An 18,134-nucleotide genomic window follows, 5' to 3' on the forward strand; every position below is an offset into this window, starting at 1 on the left:
AAATTCCAACTTCACGATTTCATTTCGCAGAAAAAAATTTACCACCGCTCCCCTGAGAGCCGCCAAACTCTCCATGAAATTTCAATTTTTTTTTTCACGAGTCCCCTCGACACGAGGATCATCTCCGCCAGAAAATCCTTTCGCCGGCATTAAAAACCCCGTAATTGCATCCACTCTCATCTTACCTGTTGTCCCTCCACCCTCCAAATTTTTTCTCCCATTGCCCCCCCTTTCCCTCTCACTCCATTTCTTTTTCTTCACATTTCTCTTCTGAGTGGAAGACGCAGCTCTACCCGGAGGAGGCAAAACACAGCGCGGGGAGAGAAGGTTGAGTGAACTGTCTGTCCTGTCCATCATGTTGCCAGCGTCAGATTATCGTTCTGACACTTTCCAAGTTATTCGGACCGTACACTGCACCTCATTTCTGTCTCGCTCGTCCACAACGATTCTCTCGCATTGGCGAGATGAGGGCATATGTACTTTGTACACTTTCATCTTCTTCTTTTCCTTTCCGACACGTCTCGTCTTTCCGTTTTCTGCTGTCTCCGATGATGTATTTTTCAAGCCATCACTAGTTAAATCGAGATGTGCGCGACATATGTCCACTTAACTCGTTTGGTCACTGCGTCGATCATATTTCTCGATCGGAGATGTCTCTCGATTCGCCTCAAGGTGAACTCGATGGACATTTATTTGCATTCAACTCCAATCATAATTTCATTTTTGTCCCGTCGACCTCTGAATCATTTACTTTTTTATCGCTGTTGTGGAATGGAAATGATTTTAATTTTATTTTAACCCTGGAAGGTGAGATGTTTTATTCAAATAACAGGTGATAACAATTGATTTATTTACTTTTTGTTTCTATCTATATCAAGTAGTTCGTCTATTATGGATAATATTCGTCAAACGAAGGTTTGCCAATTTATATTGTTTTTTAAATGTTTGGAATTCTGAGGAGTTAGTTTATTTACTTATATTCAACGTCGCCTTTGATTTATACATTTTTATTTTCATCCATTCGACTTATAAATTAAATTCAAAAACTAAAATAATAAAAAATAAAATATTTCCCGTCATTTCATCACTCTCGAAATTCGTTTAATTTCCATTCCCGCGCTTGATTATTTACGGTACACCAGTGCAATTTATCGTATCCCCCCACTCGCATAATAAATCCCCTCCTCCCCTGCGATTTTTAAATTCAATATCCTAAATTACCTCAACGGGAGCGAGTCAATATAACGCATCAGTACTTTTATTCCATTGAAACAATTTTTATTATTTAAACATGAATCGAAAAATGAAATAAAACTGAAGTGGTGGAGTTGTACCAGTGTAGCACACAGTGCGACGTGACCCAGGTTGACCAGAGGAGTCGGTAATTGGTTGAGAGAGATAGAGAAATATACGCGTGTGACCCCGACCATTCGCGTCATCCAATTAATAATTCAATCAGCGAACACGATTGGATTACCTTTTGGGTGGTAAAAAACCGAAGAGTACAGGTCCACCAGGTATATCGAGGACAATAATGGGGTGGTAAAGGTTTTAAAAATATAAATAAAGAATATAATCAGCTAATTCTCTACATCGCCAGCAATTTTTGTTTTTAATCTAAGCAATAATTATATTTTCATTTCCGTTCCCAAGTCGTACTCCATTCAACTTGTGATCTAAATGATATTAATATAATTAATATTATTTGCTCAATATTTAGTATTTAAATTCACGAAAAAAAATGTTGAAGTGTAGTGACCTTCAGTGGTTCCGAAGCAGCATCAGTAAAACAAGAAAAACTTGACTCATCCCTGCGTCTAGTATTTGAGTAATATCTCCGAATCTACCGAAAAAAGTGAAATGCTCGTAATAACATTTGTTGTAGTCCTCAATTTTCTCTACAAAAAAGGTTATGATAAAATTGCCGCTACTTTCTTTAGATTTCGAGATATCGATTAAAAACTGAGCGATACCCACCTAAGTCAAAGCTGACTTATTTCATTCTACCCCTTCGCCATTGATAGGATCGCATCATAGATGAGAATCATGAATGACTGAGGATTTTGGATTTTGAGAGACATCACCCACCACACGAGCCTTTTTATCATCTCAACCCACCATTGATAATTATTACCGTCTCATTTCCAGGTATTCGCCGTATCAATTCGTGACAAGGGTTTTTTTCGTGTCTATCATTTCCAACATTTCCCATTATCCGCCAATATCAGCCAAGGAATGATGGGTGACTCTCAGCTGCGTCATTTCACCAGTAAATTCCACCAATCCTCCGCCCTCACCCCACCTTTCCCAACTGTTATGTAGAAGGCAAAAGCCGAGGCCGCGGCCGAGACCAAGTTAATTATCGTTCAGAGCCTTGCCCGGTTATTGCTAATGAACTCGGCCGTTGCCTCCCCTCGTTAGTCTCGCACACTCTCTCGTTGTACGTTATACTCTCCTCTCTCACCTCCCTCTCCCCCCCTTTGCCCCTCGTATATCGCGATACACTTGCTTATTTACACGGGCGTAGCCACTTGTTTATTCGACAAGGGTTCGCCCGAACGATAAGGAATTAATAAACGATCCCATCTTGTGACCCCTCTCCCTTATCTCTTTTATTCTTATTTCGAATTTCCTATAATCGGCTTCCGGGAGAATCTTGTAAATCTGACGAAGCTTCACGTAAGCACCTGCGTACAACCTATTAGCCAGCTGTAATTTTCACTGATTTATTTGGCCGGGTTTATCTGTGTCTTCATTTCGCCTGCGAGTATCAGTGTGAAATCATTATCGGAGTGATCAGGACTGCTTCTTCTCTCTTAATATTTTTTTTAAACATCGCGCTCAATTAAGATTCGAGCCGACTCTGACATGACCATCCAGTTAAATCAAGAGTGATGGAAATGGAATTTTTTTAGTTCCCGGACTGAATAATTTTTGCTGAAGACCTTTACAAATCAAATCTTCCAGTGAGTTATTAGCAACGACAGATTATTAATAACAATATCAGAAAAAAGCTCTTCAAAATAAAAATATTCACATCCCCGTACTGTCGATAACATTCAATTGATAGAATGCGTGTAGAGTTTAACTCGGTTCATTATCGAGGAATAATTTGACACGATGAGGACACTCGTTATGACTGATCATTACGAGCAATGTGTATATGCATAAAAGAGGGTAATGAGCAGGTTGGGGGATGGGACTGAGGGGCGTGGGGAAGGGGGGTTAACCGATCGACCCGGAGGGCAACGCAGACTCCATGAAAATGCAAACACTAACTGTTCAATTCTCCTGCCCTTTGTGAAATCATGACTAAAAAGGGTGCAAAAAGGGGGCTTTCGGTTTGTCGGACTCTCGGTAAAGTTATGAAATCAAATGAAATTACGCGGGGTGAATTTTAACCCCCCCCCCCCCTCATCCTCTTCCACCTCACTCCCTCACCACTCAGCATCGTTCACTGTTCGCATACACAAACCAAATAGGTTGTATTAACCCTGGAGGCGTATAGAGTTGACTCGTTAAAATCACAGTGGCTCATGAAAAAATAATTCAAACCATCCTGTTGGCGTCATCATTGTTACTGGGGATTGGAGGGTGAAGGGTAGGGGGATGTAGAGAAGTTTGTTTCATGTGTTGCTTTCATGTACAGTTCACGTGCTGATGAGTTTAATCGATTTAATATAAAATGAATGCCTGAATATGAACAATAAACTGCCCTTTTTAACAATCGAACAAATAGGTAAATGAGGTTGATAAAGAGGGAATATTAAATCTTATCAGGTGTGAGAGGTCTGCAGTTGGTTTATTTTATCGAAATTTTAAACGTGAGTAATGAGACACTTAGATGTACTTGATGGAGGGGAAAAAAATCATTAGTCGTGAATAAATCCGACTCGTGAATCGTAAGTTTGTTACATCTTTCCAGTTTTAAAGGGATGAATATCACACGGAGAAAGATATTCTCGAAAATTGTATTTTGATTTATCCTTTAAAGCCAAAATATCCAAGACTTTCATCAGCAAAACTGTCTCTTCACAATTATCCCTCCACCCGACTAAAATCTAATCACTAAAAATGATCTACCCCACCCGAATTTCCGATTCGCAATTCCCCTTGCGGAGTTTTAATTGAAAGCCATTGGCACCCGTCCTCCAACAAAACTACCCCGCAAATCCGTGGAAATACTCACCCCCTCTTTCCCCACCCAGTGGTATGTTAATGTTGGCCGGGGCGTTGTAGGTGTAGGACGACATCTCTCTGATGAAGTTGACCCGTGCGACGTGTAATAAGGGTCCAGCAGTAGAGACAAGGCGGACGGACATACAGACGTAGTAAAAGGTACGGAGGTTTGTGGAAGGAGGACGACGAGTTTACCACTGCTCAAACGAGAGAGGGAGACAGGAGGGTGAGTGAGCGAGATGCGAGGGTGAAACCTGTCGAGAATGGGTTGAGGCTGCTGGCGGACGTGACACGGCCGTCTTGTGACCCGTTCCGTCCAAGCTCTCATTCCCTCCCCCTATTTTCCTCCTCACTCGACTCACCAACTCACTCCTCCACTCACCCACTCGCCTGGCACATGCCGCGACGCCAAGCAAACCCAACGTCCGTCGTTGGTCCAAGCTCCTATTGTTGTTATTATTAAAGGGGCAAAAGCAGTGGTGGCGAGAGGGGAGAGGGGGAGGGGGGGGAGAAACGATGGGAAGGGGCACACGGGTCAGACGAGTGAGAGAGGGACGATGACGGAAAGGAAGGCGGTGTCTGCAGGTGACAGATGAAACAACCCCTCTCCTCTTGCTCCACCGTTCTCTTGGTGCTCCCAGTGCTCCACCCTGTTTCGTATAGTTTTGACCCCTTCTAATTCACGTTGAACGCGGATTTCCTTCGACGATTGGCAAATAAATGGAACCCGGAAATGTATTTTGAGGTCAGTCATTAATTTTAGAATCGCTGGTAGTGAATTTTTATGGTGCGTTTTTAATGATTCAAATATTTGATCAACCGTACAGTTTTCACGAGGACGAGTAGATGTTTTGGTCTGATCCCTCGCTCTGATTCCGATCAAACTCTTATATGTTGTGAAGGATTCAAAAGTATATGGGACACGTATTTTTTCTCATTTTTTAACGTGCGGTTTTAAATGGAAAATTTGTCTCCGAACTTGACCAGCTGAAGATTCGCTACAGCAATTGAATTCATGAGAAGTCATGGAAACTGCAGTTGATGACTAATCCAAAGCATCCAACAGGGGCGGGGGGGAAACTACCCCTAATTTGTTTTGATGATATAGAAGAAAACTGTCTTGTAATTTTATGAACAGAATTGCATTAGACAGGCCACGGAAAAATACAGAATAGACGTTCATTCTTGAAATTGTCTATTATCAGCAAAAAAATCCGCACCGTTTGGGGATGAGTTTTCTACAATACATATGTTTCCACGAGATCAGAAGCATCATGGGGTTCATGCCAGTCTGTGAGTTAGGCATATAATAAGCAGAGGTGAAAACATGAAAAAAAATCAGTGATATCTTTTGGAAAGCTAGAGACTTTTCTTCTTGATTCGTCTTCTCCTCACCACTATCATTTTCACTCCAGGACAAGTCGGCGATCTGAAAAACGCCTGGAATGCAAGCATTCACCGGTGGTGAAGGAAAACTGGGGGTGACCCTGCCACTACTATCCCACCAGCGGAAAACGTGACAGCTGAAACGGTTCACGTCGCAAGTACAAAAAAGAACTGTGTGGCTAAGGCGGGTGGGTGGAAGGAGAGGGATGAAGTGTTGGACGAATTCTCGAGGGGGTCTCGAGCATCTCAGCACAAATAACTTGGCGTCGAGTCGTTTGCCATGGATTTGCGTGCGCTCTCTCGCGAGAGTGAGGGGTAGTCCACGTGGAAACCAATAAAGTGCCCAAAGAACGATATCCAGGAGGAGCAGAATATGCAGTAAGGATCCTTCGTGAGAGTGAATGGTTGGGCAGATGGAGTGTTCTACTGACATGTAAAAAGAGGAGAGCATGTGAGTTTCAAGACAAAATCTCCCCGGTTTTCATTGAATATGCAATGAGGGGTCGTCCTCTTCTTCTCCAGGATACGGATTTAATCGAGAATCACGAGATGGGACAACAGATATTAGCGAAGTTGTCGATGGCCGACTGTTCATCATTTCTAATTCCAGAAAAAGCGCAACATGTGTGTTGAATACCGGATTGATTCCCAGGTTAGGATGACAGGATCAAGGAAGAGGCTACAGCATGTCTCAATTTTTCCATTCAAATGTGCGCTCGAATTTGCTGATTTATTCCTAAAAAATCTGTCTATCGACACGGGCCAATGGCGAAGACGTTGATTAATATTCTCCTGACATTGAGGGACACACTCGAATCGAAACCGTTCAAACGGTTTAGTTGTCCACGCGTCCGTCCGAGCAAGAGACGTCGCTTCGGTGGACGCCCCAGACGTCGTCGTCGTTTCACGGCATTGATCTGTCGCATGACAGCCTTGATATCGGGTCGACGTTCGGGGGTATGAAGAGGATTGGACTCCCCTATTTGACTCTAACTTGGTGGGGGAAATCGGTCGCGTCACTTCAGGAGACAGCTCGTCATCCAGCGTCCGGGACTCATTAACTTTTCTCCACCGAATAACTACTTTTTTCCCCTATCCTCATCATAGTTGAAGGAGCCGCTTCTTCCAGCCTTTAGATGCGATCCCGTTTGATACATATGATATTATCTCTTAACCATCGACGTGATTTTCCCGAAATTGAACTGTCTCAGACGTCAATGACGCTAAAGCACGAATATTTTAACATGAATCCTTAAATACTAAATCCTTCGATGATGACCTCATAAAGTTGTCACAGGACGTGAGCATCACCGGATTAAATTTACATGACGAATTTCAATGAACTTCATTGATCGCGGATAACCTATTCCAAGAAGTGATCTACTCCAAATATTTATCAGTCCTGTCTGTCATTCATTTATCTCCTGAATAAATTTCTGTGAAACTATAAAAATCATGTTTCTGGTGAGACAGAAAGAGCCGAGAGAGATTTATAAGAGAGATGAGCGGAAGATGTCTAATGATAAACCCGAGGCTTTTACGACTTTAGGACGAAATTCGAAGAAGCAATAGCCAAAAAGGGTCAAGATTGAATCAACCCTGCGTTACTTTAAAGACGAGAGTTTCTCCTTCAGGTAGACATTAGGACACGATTACGATTCTCCTCTCGTCGCTATCCTCTGACGATGATCAATAATTATTGAGTGGACCCTTGCATTTTGGGCAATTTCAGAATGGCTTGTTCGCGGATGAGATCAAGATGAGAACGCCCGAGTGCTAGAGTTAACTTCGTTCGAGGGGTTGCGTGCATCCTGTCGGCAAGAGAGAGAGAGAGAGGGAGAGAACGCGAGATGTGATGGAGAGGGAAAATGGTATAACCAGGTTAGGTTGGCTGGCTGACCCGGTTGACAATCGATTGACGGCTGTCGCCAAGACATCCGCGCCTTAGACGCTCCCCTGTACAGGTCTTGTTCTCCTTCCTACGTGAGTTTTATCTCTCTTGGAATCATTCACTTGGCACTTGGGAGGGTGGAGAAGGAGGAGGGTGAAGTCAACCCCTAGTTGAACTCGAGTGAACTGGCGGAGTTGTTGGCTGAGGGGAACAACGAATTTTGCAGGCCTAATTTGGGAGCAAAGTGGCCAATACTGAATTCTCGAATTCGCTATTTTTGGATGCGGAGTGGTTATTCCAAATCGCAGCACATTTGTACCGAATGCTTTGATCGATCGATTTAGTTTTCATAATTTTTACATATCTCGCAAGTGAGTGACCATAGACATTTTTTCCTGAAACAACTCGCAGTCGAATTATTCCCCCTCAGATTTGACCATTTCGCCACCTAATCTCTTTTTGCTTTCACCAGCACTCATCGATTGCTAAAAAAACTGCTGTTCGTACCATTAGCACTCATCACAATCTTTGTCCACAGATAATCGCAATTAGCCTAGGCGTCACATCGTCAAGTGCGCCACGATCAGAAGGCAGTACAGCTGACAACCATCTCTCATCGCGTAAACACGAGTGGGTCGGCATTATATCGTGTCCGCTCAACGCTTTCACAGTTTGCGTTTATTGTAGCAATAGGAGATAGTCGGGTAGGGTTTATGTAGGGTGAGCCAGTGGGTGGATATGACTACAGTTATATCTTGGAGGCCTGCATTGGATATTATTTGCCAAGGACAGTGACAAACGCCCGTCAACGTCATTTCCAGTCGGATCCTTGGGGCTCCCCCTCTCTCCGATCAGTCGCCTTGTTCCTTTCATGCCACCCCCCCCCCGGGCCCCTCCCTTTTGCTTCCAACAGTCTGATTCACTTGGACGAAGATGTTGTGGAGAATCAGAAATGTCGATCATCACGATAAATGGAATCTAGAGGCTCGCCTAGCGAGCCTAGCCAAGCCCTAGAATACTTTTAAATTACAAATCCGTTAATTCCATTGAATTTTATCCTGAAAATAACTGCTCTGCAGTTGTGAATATCAGTAGATGATGTAGAATCCACTGGAATATACAGCCTGGCGACGTAGGTAGTCATTATGTTGCGGAGGGAGGTGACGTCACTGACGGTGACGGATGGCTACGCGTCAGGCAAGTATAAACCCCCATGGTACCCAATAAATTATTGCAACTATAAATTACTTCTCCTCTCTGCTCACGATATATAATGCTACGGCTACCGAGTCTGCGGGTGTTATACCCGTAACTGTTAAATGTTTGTGTGCGATGTTACACAGAAGTACACACGTATGAACATCATCGGGAGGGGAGGTAGTGAAAAAAAAGAAGGGACCCCTTCCCCTTCCATCCTCCTTCGGGGTCGTTGTTATGGTCTGACCAGCTTGGACTGTCAAACCGAGGTGCGATCCAGTGTGACTCAACACGCGGGCAGACGCATTTCGCGTAATTTTAATATTAGAAAGTCAATAACATTGTTCATGAACAAGATCTGGATAGAAATTTTTTGGTTTCCCGCAGATCGTTGAAGAATATTCAGAAAAATCATCAAAAGATCTTCAGGAGATCTGCCTGGCGATCAGGAGAGATTCTTCGGTATATTCTGGGAAGACCAGGATAAGTATTTCATTTTGAAATACTCATCTGGAAGAGTCGTATGAAAAATATTTTTCAAATTAATAGTGTTTCGACCATTTTTCGGAAAATTACTGAAAAACCTTCAGCGAACAAAATTTTTTTTACACGAGAATCCAGAGCAATATCCTCAATTCTCTCGAGACTCTATCTCATCCGTTCATTATAGAGATGAGAACCACTGGAGGCACATAATCCCGATACGTAATAAATATTGTGTATGAGAGTAAAAGTATCTGGGTTTGTGTTGGTTTGTCCGTCTCACTGATGGCCGAAGCTAGGCTTTTGCAGAGGATCACGCGAGCCAGAAAGAGCGCGGAGAGATTGAGCAGGATAGCGGGCGGAGAGGAGGGGGGAGGGTTAAGGGGATTGAAGGTAATAACGAGTATGAAGAAGAGATGTGCGAGTGAAAAGGAGATTGGGAGACTCCGGGGGAGGATATTATGGGCGATCGAGTGAGTTATACGGTTTGCCGCATGTGTGTCGCATAAATCTGTTCCTACGTCGGTTTTAGTATCCCAACTTTCTGTTCTCTGTGATTTCACTGGAGCGTCTGTTAGATTCTGACACGGCTGATTGATTGATTGCATGAAAAGGTGACAGAAATGGTTGAATTGCAATTGATTTTCATCAGTTCAGGGTTATATTAAGAGGAAAACTTTTCACGTCATTGCGAAGTTGGAGAGTTAACTCAATCACGTCTGGGGAATGGCTTGTCTTAGGCAACTTGTTTGACAATAAGCTACATCATCTCGTTGAGTGTGAGAAAGTAATGATTCTTAAGTGTATACAAAGCCACTTACGAATAGTTACCCATTCAAATTAAAGACGATGCTATAGGTTTACACTGAGAATTACCGTATGAGCTAAAGTGAATGCACCTGTCGTTGTGTACATCAAGCGTCCGTCAGTCTTTAGACATGTACTCTCTGCTTCTACTCAACGCTTCCGGCTCCTCTCACCCTCTCCGAATCCACTCCGCTGAGGCCTCCGTCAAGACTAGCTTATTTATGTTGACACAATATTTATTAGAACGGATCGGTGCGTCGGCCCTCGCTTCGCTCACCAGGGTATCTATTTTTGGCATCGTTGGATACTCTTTCAAATACGATCGTGGCTAAGCTGTTAGTGGCAAACGGTATCTCTCTCACAACATCCATAATAAACTCCACCTTCATGATACTTCAGTGCAATGCTCTTCAGTGTGACAGGATCTTAGGAATGTGTATCGATTTTATGGCGAACTTGTGTCAACTGGTGTGATATGTGTCTGGTTGAAAATCCGTTGAAGGATTGGCAGATGTAACGAATTCCGTCTTGTGATGTCCAATCGAGGGACTCCAATTTCTTTCACAACATCCTGATTTTTTAGTGGAATGACACTTCCCCTCATACCTCATATCAATATTTAAAGTACAATTATACAATTATCTCCGAAAATTCCAAGTCATTAATTTCTTTCGAGTATCTTCCTAATAACTCCCCTCATTTTCCCCCACTCGCCCACGCTGAATTATCCATCCCGTCCTTCACTGCTGTAACCCAGCATCATCTCTCCATTTCTCCCTCCCCCCTCTCACCCCCCAACGCCACCCATCTACTCTCTGATGTCGTTCGTCGTAGCCCGAAGTCCCCAGGACGTGAAGAGACGTTACTTCGCTGACAATTATTGTTGTCACGGAGACCGACTGTACGGCAGTCGGTCGTAGAAGACTGACACGTAGAAAGACAGCGTGACGGAAAGTGCAAGGAGAAGCCCGGAGTGTCGGGGTATGCCAGTTGTGAGAAGAGAACGAGAAAGGAAGGAGAGCCAGAGTTGACGGACATCGTGATGAAGGCGTTCCCTCTTGTCACTTCACTCTCATTCCCTCCCCCGCAACTCACCCTTCTTCACCACTCACTTTCTCCCTCCCTCTCTCACTCGGTGCAATTCCTATACGTCCTGGGCTCGCAACGGACGAGTATTACCAAGGCTTCTTCTTCCGATTCGTGACACCTGCTACGATTCAACTCAATAGTCATATATTCCAGCAACCTATCACTCCTATCGACTAAAACGGAGACACACTTACACACATACAGACTGGTGGCACATGCATATGCCATGTCTAGGTGCAGCAATGCCATCAGTGGGATTACTCGATTTCGCTTTTTCATTCTTTTGTGTTTATAACTCCACTTGGCAGCATCTCAAACTCCTTCGACGAGTTGTGCAAGCATTAATCGCATTTCACGTCGTTGGTTGTCGTCAAAAGACATGACTTCCGTGAAGTACACTCATGCCCTGGACTGGGCACAGCTGACGTTTGTAAGACAACTCTTATCAGTGAATGAGGGGTGAGAGGCGGATCTGGTTAGAGAACGAGTTGTGGAGATTTTGCCTACCTAAGGAGCCCAATGCATCGATCATCACACTGTCTCTTGTGTATGTCCTCTCTGCTCCCCATCCAATGTGGACAGTTTCGACGAACGGACGTTGGGCTTCATCCATCATTCCGTCACCGGATTTGCTTCTCTTTTGCACGTTTATTATTGGTCAGGCCTTGTACACTCGGTATTTAATACAGCCCGAGTCTCTTTGGATCAGTAAACAGTGATGCGAAGGTGAACGATTAATCGTCATGCACGACTTCTGTGGAGACTTTCATCAATCTTTTTTACAGTTCGTGTGAATATCACTGAGAATGAAAATTCAGTTCAGATAAGGATTGATATTCAGGAAGAAAGGAAAATAATATTCTGGAGGATGTGATGTCACTTCAGAAAGAGAACATATGGACTTCCCGGAAAAGCTTTCATAATTTCCAAATATTCATAATCCTAACTTGCAATTCCACATCCTGATTATCTAAGGTACTCATTACGTGGTTTACACGCATGTTAATTTTTACAGCATATGATTATCGCAATATATCGATATTCCGGAGTATCGATGACATATCGAACACTCCTAGCCTTGGCATCACAGTCATATTCATCACGGAAATAATTTTTTTCTCGTTGTATATTTTTATCCAAAGGCTGAGGTAAATGGAAATCATTCGAAGTAGGATGAAGCTGGTGGAATCGAATTCTCCTCTCTTTCTCTCTCGCTCTCTTTTACTCAAAGGATATTGGATACTTGACACTGCACTTTCATGCTCTTTTTTTTGCTCCCCCTCACCCCTATCACTCCATTGCTCTTTGTCTCTCTAATACCTCGACTGAGTTCCTGTCCATCACTCACCGTCACTCCTGTCCGTCTGCCGCTTCGTCATTCCCCCCACCTTTAAAACTTACAGTCCGATCTCACAGCGTCTTTTCATTCTCTACTAAAGCCAGCTGCGTCATTTCACTATGTGCAACTAATATTTTTCGCTAGCATGTACCCGCTGAGTGCGTTGTATATTGAGTCCAATAATAAAGTACTGGCCAATTTAGAAATAAATGGCCCTTGTTGTGATTTATAGCGCGATGGCAATCTATCATCGGTTATTTACGACTGATAAAGTGACACTTTTTGATTTTCACGCTATTAGACGGAACGGTTATGTCTTTTTTTATTCAATTAAAAATCTGGAGTAAAGGCGACTCTTTGTTTTAGTAATATAGTGGAGACTGGTGGCATTGAAGATTTTACAAGTTGAAATTTTGTATTTATTTACATCAAGTGTTTGGCTGGTGAACAATTTGTTTAGTCGCAGCTCCACGTTTTACCATTCGCATCAATATTTTTTATGCTGAGAAAGTGACAAATCCTGGAAGATTACTCATCTCCATCTTTGAATCGCGACACTTTACCCGTTAAAATCATGCTCAATCCAGCGACTTTTCGTCGAGAGAAAAGCAATCGGCCCAGCCGGATTCGAGGCTTTCACGGTGTGTCGATCAGTGCGCGATTGAGAATCTTGCCCAAGTGGTTGGGGAATACGTCTGTATGTGCGGGAGTAAAAAATCAATTCCTCAATATTGTCTCTTTGATGTAAATCCCTATCAATATTGTTCATCCAGTTCCATCTTTCGCGTATCTCACAATCACATCGGGGAAAAAAAACTCTTCGTCAAAAATTTATGATGTGCGATATCTTCTCGTAGGATTAGCGCCCGGACTTTGTGTTAATCTAGAAAATTAGAGAATACAACAATGAGATGGTTCATCACAACAGTCATAAAAAGTTGTCTTCTTCTGTCAAGAGTATCGGTCTTTGGCTGAATGAAGTTATTTTTCCAGTCCGCATATTATAACCGATGATAAATTTGAATCTACTAAATTCAATTTCATCTCATCCTACCGATACACCTAATGTAGATGCATTATAGTTAAACCTTGTTGAAGGCAGTGTCTGACGAATCGAGGAATAAAAGAGAAAAGATACTCACCGAGGCTTGATGGAGTGAGTGTTGACTTGGGATAACGGCTGGGCCATCGGTCAATCAGTCAGGTAGGCAAGAGGAGTCGGAGAGTATAGATGTTACCTTTAGTACTCAGTCTTTTCTTCAAACTCCCCCACCAAATCATTCTGACAAATGCACTCACCAAACTTTGCTCTTTCCCCCATCACCGTAAAAACAGATAGAAACCATATTCACTTGTCCACGAATACGAAAATGGTCAAACAATAACGAGTCGTCAATAGTCGTCTCAGATGACTCAAACAAGAACCGACAGCGGGTAATACCATCCATCGAACGCGATCATGAGTGTGTTTAATCTTCACAAGATATAACCGTGTTTCCAGTTGGCCGAAGGGAGACGAAATGTGTGTATGGAGACGAACGGATTCAGCCGTCAGTCATTTGACGTTGGGCCACGGGAGAATCACAATGCAAAAGCCTCTCATCTTTCTCGTCCCTCTGGCTTGGTTGAATGTCTGTGTGTTGGCCTGTCTGTCTAACATCCCGCCTGTCCATCTCCTTCATATCTCTTCTCCTTTCCACTATATAAACCATCATCCAACCTGTCCGTCATGCTCCTTCTCCACGTCCAAGAAACTTCTCCATAAACCCCTTCAACAATCGTTGCATCAGAATTTCATCTCATTTTTTCTGCTCCCCGTCTAGAGCAGCGTTGTACGAAACATTTGGTCATTGGGATTTTTGTGCTCATGATACCGAAGCATTTGATGGAGAAATATTTCACGATCATTTTTTGCGAATAATTGCAGAGCACCTGATCGGATCTCATTAAAACCCATCTCAGGTATTCAGGAGATCCTTCAGAAGCCTCAGGGTCACGAAGATTCTCAATTGATACCATAAGACTGTTTGTGTTCTAAAATTTCCACCGAATAGTTTTCACCATTATTCAACGAGTAGTACAATTTGCGTCATCTAGAAAATTTTTCCAGAAGTAGGACGGCTGAAAAAACAGTCAACATTCACGTAATTATGAATACAAGGTCTCTCAAAAAATCCCCTGGGTTTCGTCTCCAGATTTACAATCCCATTCTTTTTCTGCATCCTGCTTGACACATGTCTCTACGAAATATTCATCCGTTGTACATTTATGTGCTTTTAAGATGACTAATTTTAAGGCCGAGTTATTTCAAGATGACTGTGCAAATATCTGCATCGACCTGAACCACCTGGTTTTTTCATCAAACCAATTCTGACGTTTCGCGTCTGAGAATCTTCTCATTCATTTCCCATGATCACAATTATGATTCCTCCATAGACCCAAAGAGCTTTCAGTGAAATAATAGTAAACATCTACTTAATTACCCATCCACCCTAACCGATATCTCAAAAAAAAATCCTCGACTTAAACCAGACATACACCGCAGCACAGCATCACAAATAAATCATGTACCCCGGTAAGGGGATATCACTTATCTTCATATATCCACTCAGGAGCTCGAATCGTGCGCGCATGTTTGTCGTGAACATTCAGAATCATTACACGTATATATACAAACAGCCTAGGGTTTATCGATAAGACTAATTTTTGTTGTACACCTGACCCCTCCCCCCTGCCCCACCCTCGTGCCAACCTACGCCCGGTGCTTGGACGTGGAAACATATACGAAACATCCACTAACGTGCAAAAAATGAATACATTCATAAAAAAAAAACAATATAAAACGTAGAACAGCAACAAAGTTTAAGTCCACGTTATCCGTTGCTAATAATGTATGGGTTCTCCTACGTTGGACTGAAGCAGAGACTCCTGAGTGAGCCGAGGACAGAAGCAAGGGGGATATCGTGCAGCAGCGATCTTCTCGAGTGTCAGGTCCTCCACTCGGATACACCACGGGCTCCTTGTTCATCGGGCTGTATACCTTTTCTACCCGTGAAAGCGAGCGCCATGCGCGCCTTGTTAGCGTCCCTGCCAATAGTAAAACGAGAGGAGAAGCTCCCTCTGGTCGTGCGAGTATTTTGCATCGCGCGTCCCGCAGTACCCTGGGACACCCCACATACACTCCCATTCGCAAAAAAAAACTTTCCAATGGTTGGAAGCAGTCCGGGTTCTTATTGACCTTGGTCGTTGTGCTAAATCATAGTGAAATACGAGTAGCAGCCGAACTACGGTCAACTTTGATGATGATGATGATGATGAGGAATTTATAATGATGTTTATCTGATCGGCTTCATCAGCTTGAATATTTTTGTTTCCAAATAGGAGAGAAGATATTTTTCCAGTTTTGTTTTGAGAAGAAAAGGGAAAGGTTTAACAAATTGAACATAAAAATGAAATTCCATTGGTACATTATGTAAGAAACGAAGACTGTTAGAGAATCGTAGAAAGCACTACAGTAGCAGTAGTTCTGGTCGAAGTGTGTCCTCCATCGATCCATTATCCAAGGTTAATTTACTCCCATCCCGTTTCTCCGAATCGAAACATTGAAACTGACGTTTCTCCGTAAAAAAAACCGAAAGAAGAACGACAAGTTCACCGATATCTTTCACACAGTATAGCGGTTGGTTCTAAATCACTCGCCGTCAACCCAGTGATTTGGGGGGGGGGAGGGAGGGAGGTGCGCTAGGCCAGTCACTCGAGAGTGTCGAACGCCGTGCCTTCGCGTCGCGCTTTCTGGAAGCTTTCTGTTCTGCGGTGGAGAAAAAAAGGACAACGGTGAAAGCAAAAGATGAAAATAAAAATCCAATGACACGAGAGAAGGACAGAAGTATGAGCTCGAAGAGACGATATCAGGAGCGGGCGGGGCTGTGTCTGCTGGTGGTCCGCCCTGGTTTCACGAGTTCTACTGTTTCCCCTTCACAACGTTGTTGCATCCCAAGCCTTCCCAATCCCTCGGTTTGCCCTGCACATCGTCTGTTGTCCTTCCCTCCATTCCCATCTTCTTCGTATTCTTGCACTCCTCACCCCACCCCTGTATTCACACAGCGAGAGGAAAGTATCGCTCAAGGTATATCCTAACGCACACATTCATCCATATGGCTTTACCTCTCTTGGTCACCAGAAGACAATGGACAATGGGGACATAAATCTGCGTAATTAGTTGCCGATGTTCCGACGGATCAATGTGCGATCTCCTTTTCCTATCCCCCTTCTTTCGTACGTGAAGCCCGCGAACAAACGATCATTTGGTTGGCCAGTTGGCAAGGTAGGAGGACGTCTGGATACGTTGTGGCCGTCCCCACCCGAGTAGACATCGACCTTACATACATTCACTGGAAGTTGCATTTGCTACCATCCTCCCTCTCAGGTAGGGTCCGGCATCCTCACCACTGCTAGGAGGTTACCCGTGCAATAACGACACTCCCTTTTTCATTCTCCACGTTAAGGACATACTCCCAATTCAAGATGGCGGATTTTTTTTTCACGTTATATGCGTATCTCCAGGGAAAGGGGGATTCGATCACAGGTTCGGTGGGTCCGGGTTGAATTCGTGTTGTCGTATTCCTTTGTCTCTCTCCTCATTCCTTCATGCAACCTTCTCGAACTATTGTGCATTCCTTATATCATTCTATCGATAAACATTGATGTGCTTATTTGCATTCACCACCCGTTGAAAGTATATCAGAAGGTAGTCTTGATCTTCGTGAACTGAAATAACGGTTAGGATGGAGGAAAAACTCCACCACGTCGGATGGTCTTCATGAAGATGTTTGACAACAAGTAGACCAGAGAGAATTGTGAATGGTGAAAGGTTTGAAATGGAGAACGATTTGATTAAAATTCATAATGCCTTCGTGACGGAAGTCCTTCATGCCCTAACAATGGAGGCTACTGGCATCGTTGGCTATGTTACTTGATGCATCCCCGTAGACTCTCACCAACTACCTGGTTAGAGATGTCGACCGGAAACGGAGATCACGTCGACAGTGCTTCGAAAGGCTGATAAATGAAGCGATAGCGTCATTGTTACATTCACCATCAGTACCTTTATATCAATTCTGAGTTGGGTTGGGGGAGGGGGATGGGTATGCACTAAATATGTACCCTCTGTTGCTTGCCGGTGTTTCATACTTGGAAAGGCTCTAGCCCCACGTCGATCGTTTGAATTTCCTTCGGTCTTTCAGGTTAGCGGTGGCTGAAACAATTGTCATCGCCATCCACAATTTCTATTCCAAAAATGACGCGAAGAGGTGAATAGAGATGTCATTAATTTCATGTCATTAATGGCTCCACGACTTTGATTATGATTTCAGGGGAGGACGGCGTCGAAGGTACAGGTCCCGGAACAGAACTCCAGGCTGAGGAGGGTGACTGCGTGGATGAAGATGGACCAAGTAGTCCTAGTGAAAGAGGCTGTCCACCAGTTGCCAAGGATGATGACGAAGTCGATGGAACTGATGACGATGATTCTGAACAGAGCCCATCAACTCCACCACCATCAGCGTCGATGAGGTTAAATCCTACTGCCCTGAGAGATACAGGACCACCCGACAGGTATTGCTCATATTTCAGCATCTTATTTTTCACCTGCGTCATCTGCTTACCTTCTCTTCCACATAACCTACCTTGGCTGTGATATCAACGTTCAAATATGACTTGTAAATAAAAGCAGAAACAGTTGTAAATTGAAGAGCCGGTGTTGCT

General features: G+C 43.5%; 2 protein-coding genes across 7 annotated transcripts in view; one reads left to right on the top strand and one right to left on the bottom strand.

Annotated features, from left to right (window-relative positions):
• LOC135161295 (zinc finger protein 91-like) overlaps window positions 1-10,031 on the bottom strand; it is a 91,881-nt gene extending 81,850 nt beyond the window's left edge. Inside the window, exon 1 of the mRNA XM_064118738.1 lies at window positions 10,013-10,031. The gene's annotated coding sequence lies outside the window, so the exon portion shown is untranslated. The remainder of the gene's footprint in view (window positions 1-10,012) is intronic.
• The window catches only part of LOC135161293 (protein tiptop), a 124,765-nt gene that overhangs the window by 98,359 nt on the left and 8,272 nt on the right, over window positions 1-18,134 (top strand). For 5 of the 6 annotated variants that reach the window (XM_064118730.1, XM_064118735.1, XM_064118732.1 and 2 more), the window contains one exon: window positions 17,744-17,984. In XM_064118730.1, the coding sequence (XP_063974800.1) occupies window positions 17,744-17,984 (241 nt within the window). Of the gene's footprint in view, window positions 1-12,756; window positions 13,576-17,743; window positions 17,985-18,134 lie in introns of those variants that run through there. The other variant, XM_064118734.1, reaches the window with a different exon arrangement.

This window comes from Diachasmimorpha longicaudata, chromosome 4 (assembly GCF_034640455.1).
Source record: "Diachasmimorpha longicaudata isolate KC_UGA_2023 chromosome 4, iyDiaLong2, whole genome shotgun sequence".
Lineage (NCBI taxonomy): Eukaryota > Metazoa > Arthropoda > Insecta > Hymenoptera > Braconidae > Diachasmimorpha > Diachasmimorpha longicaudata.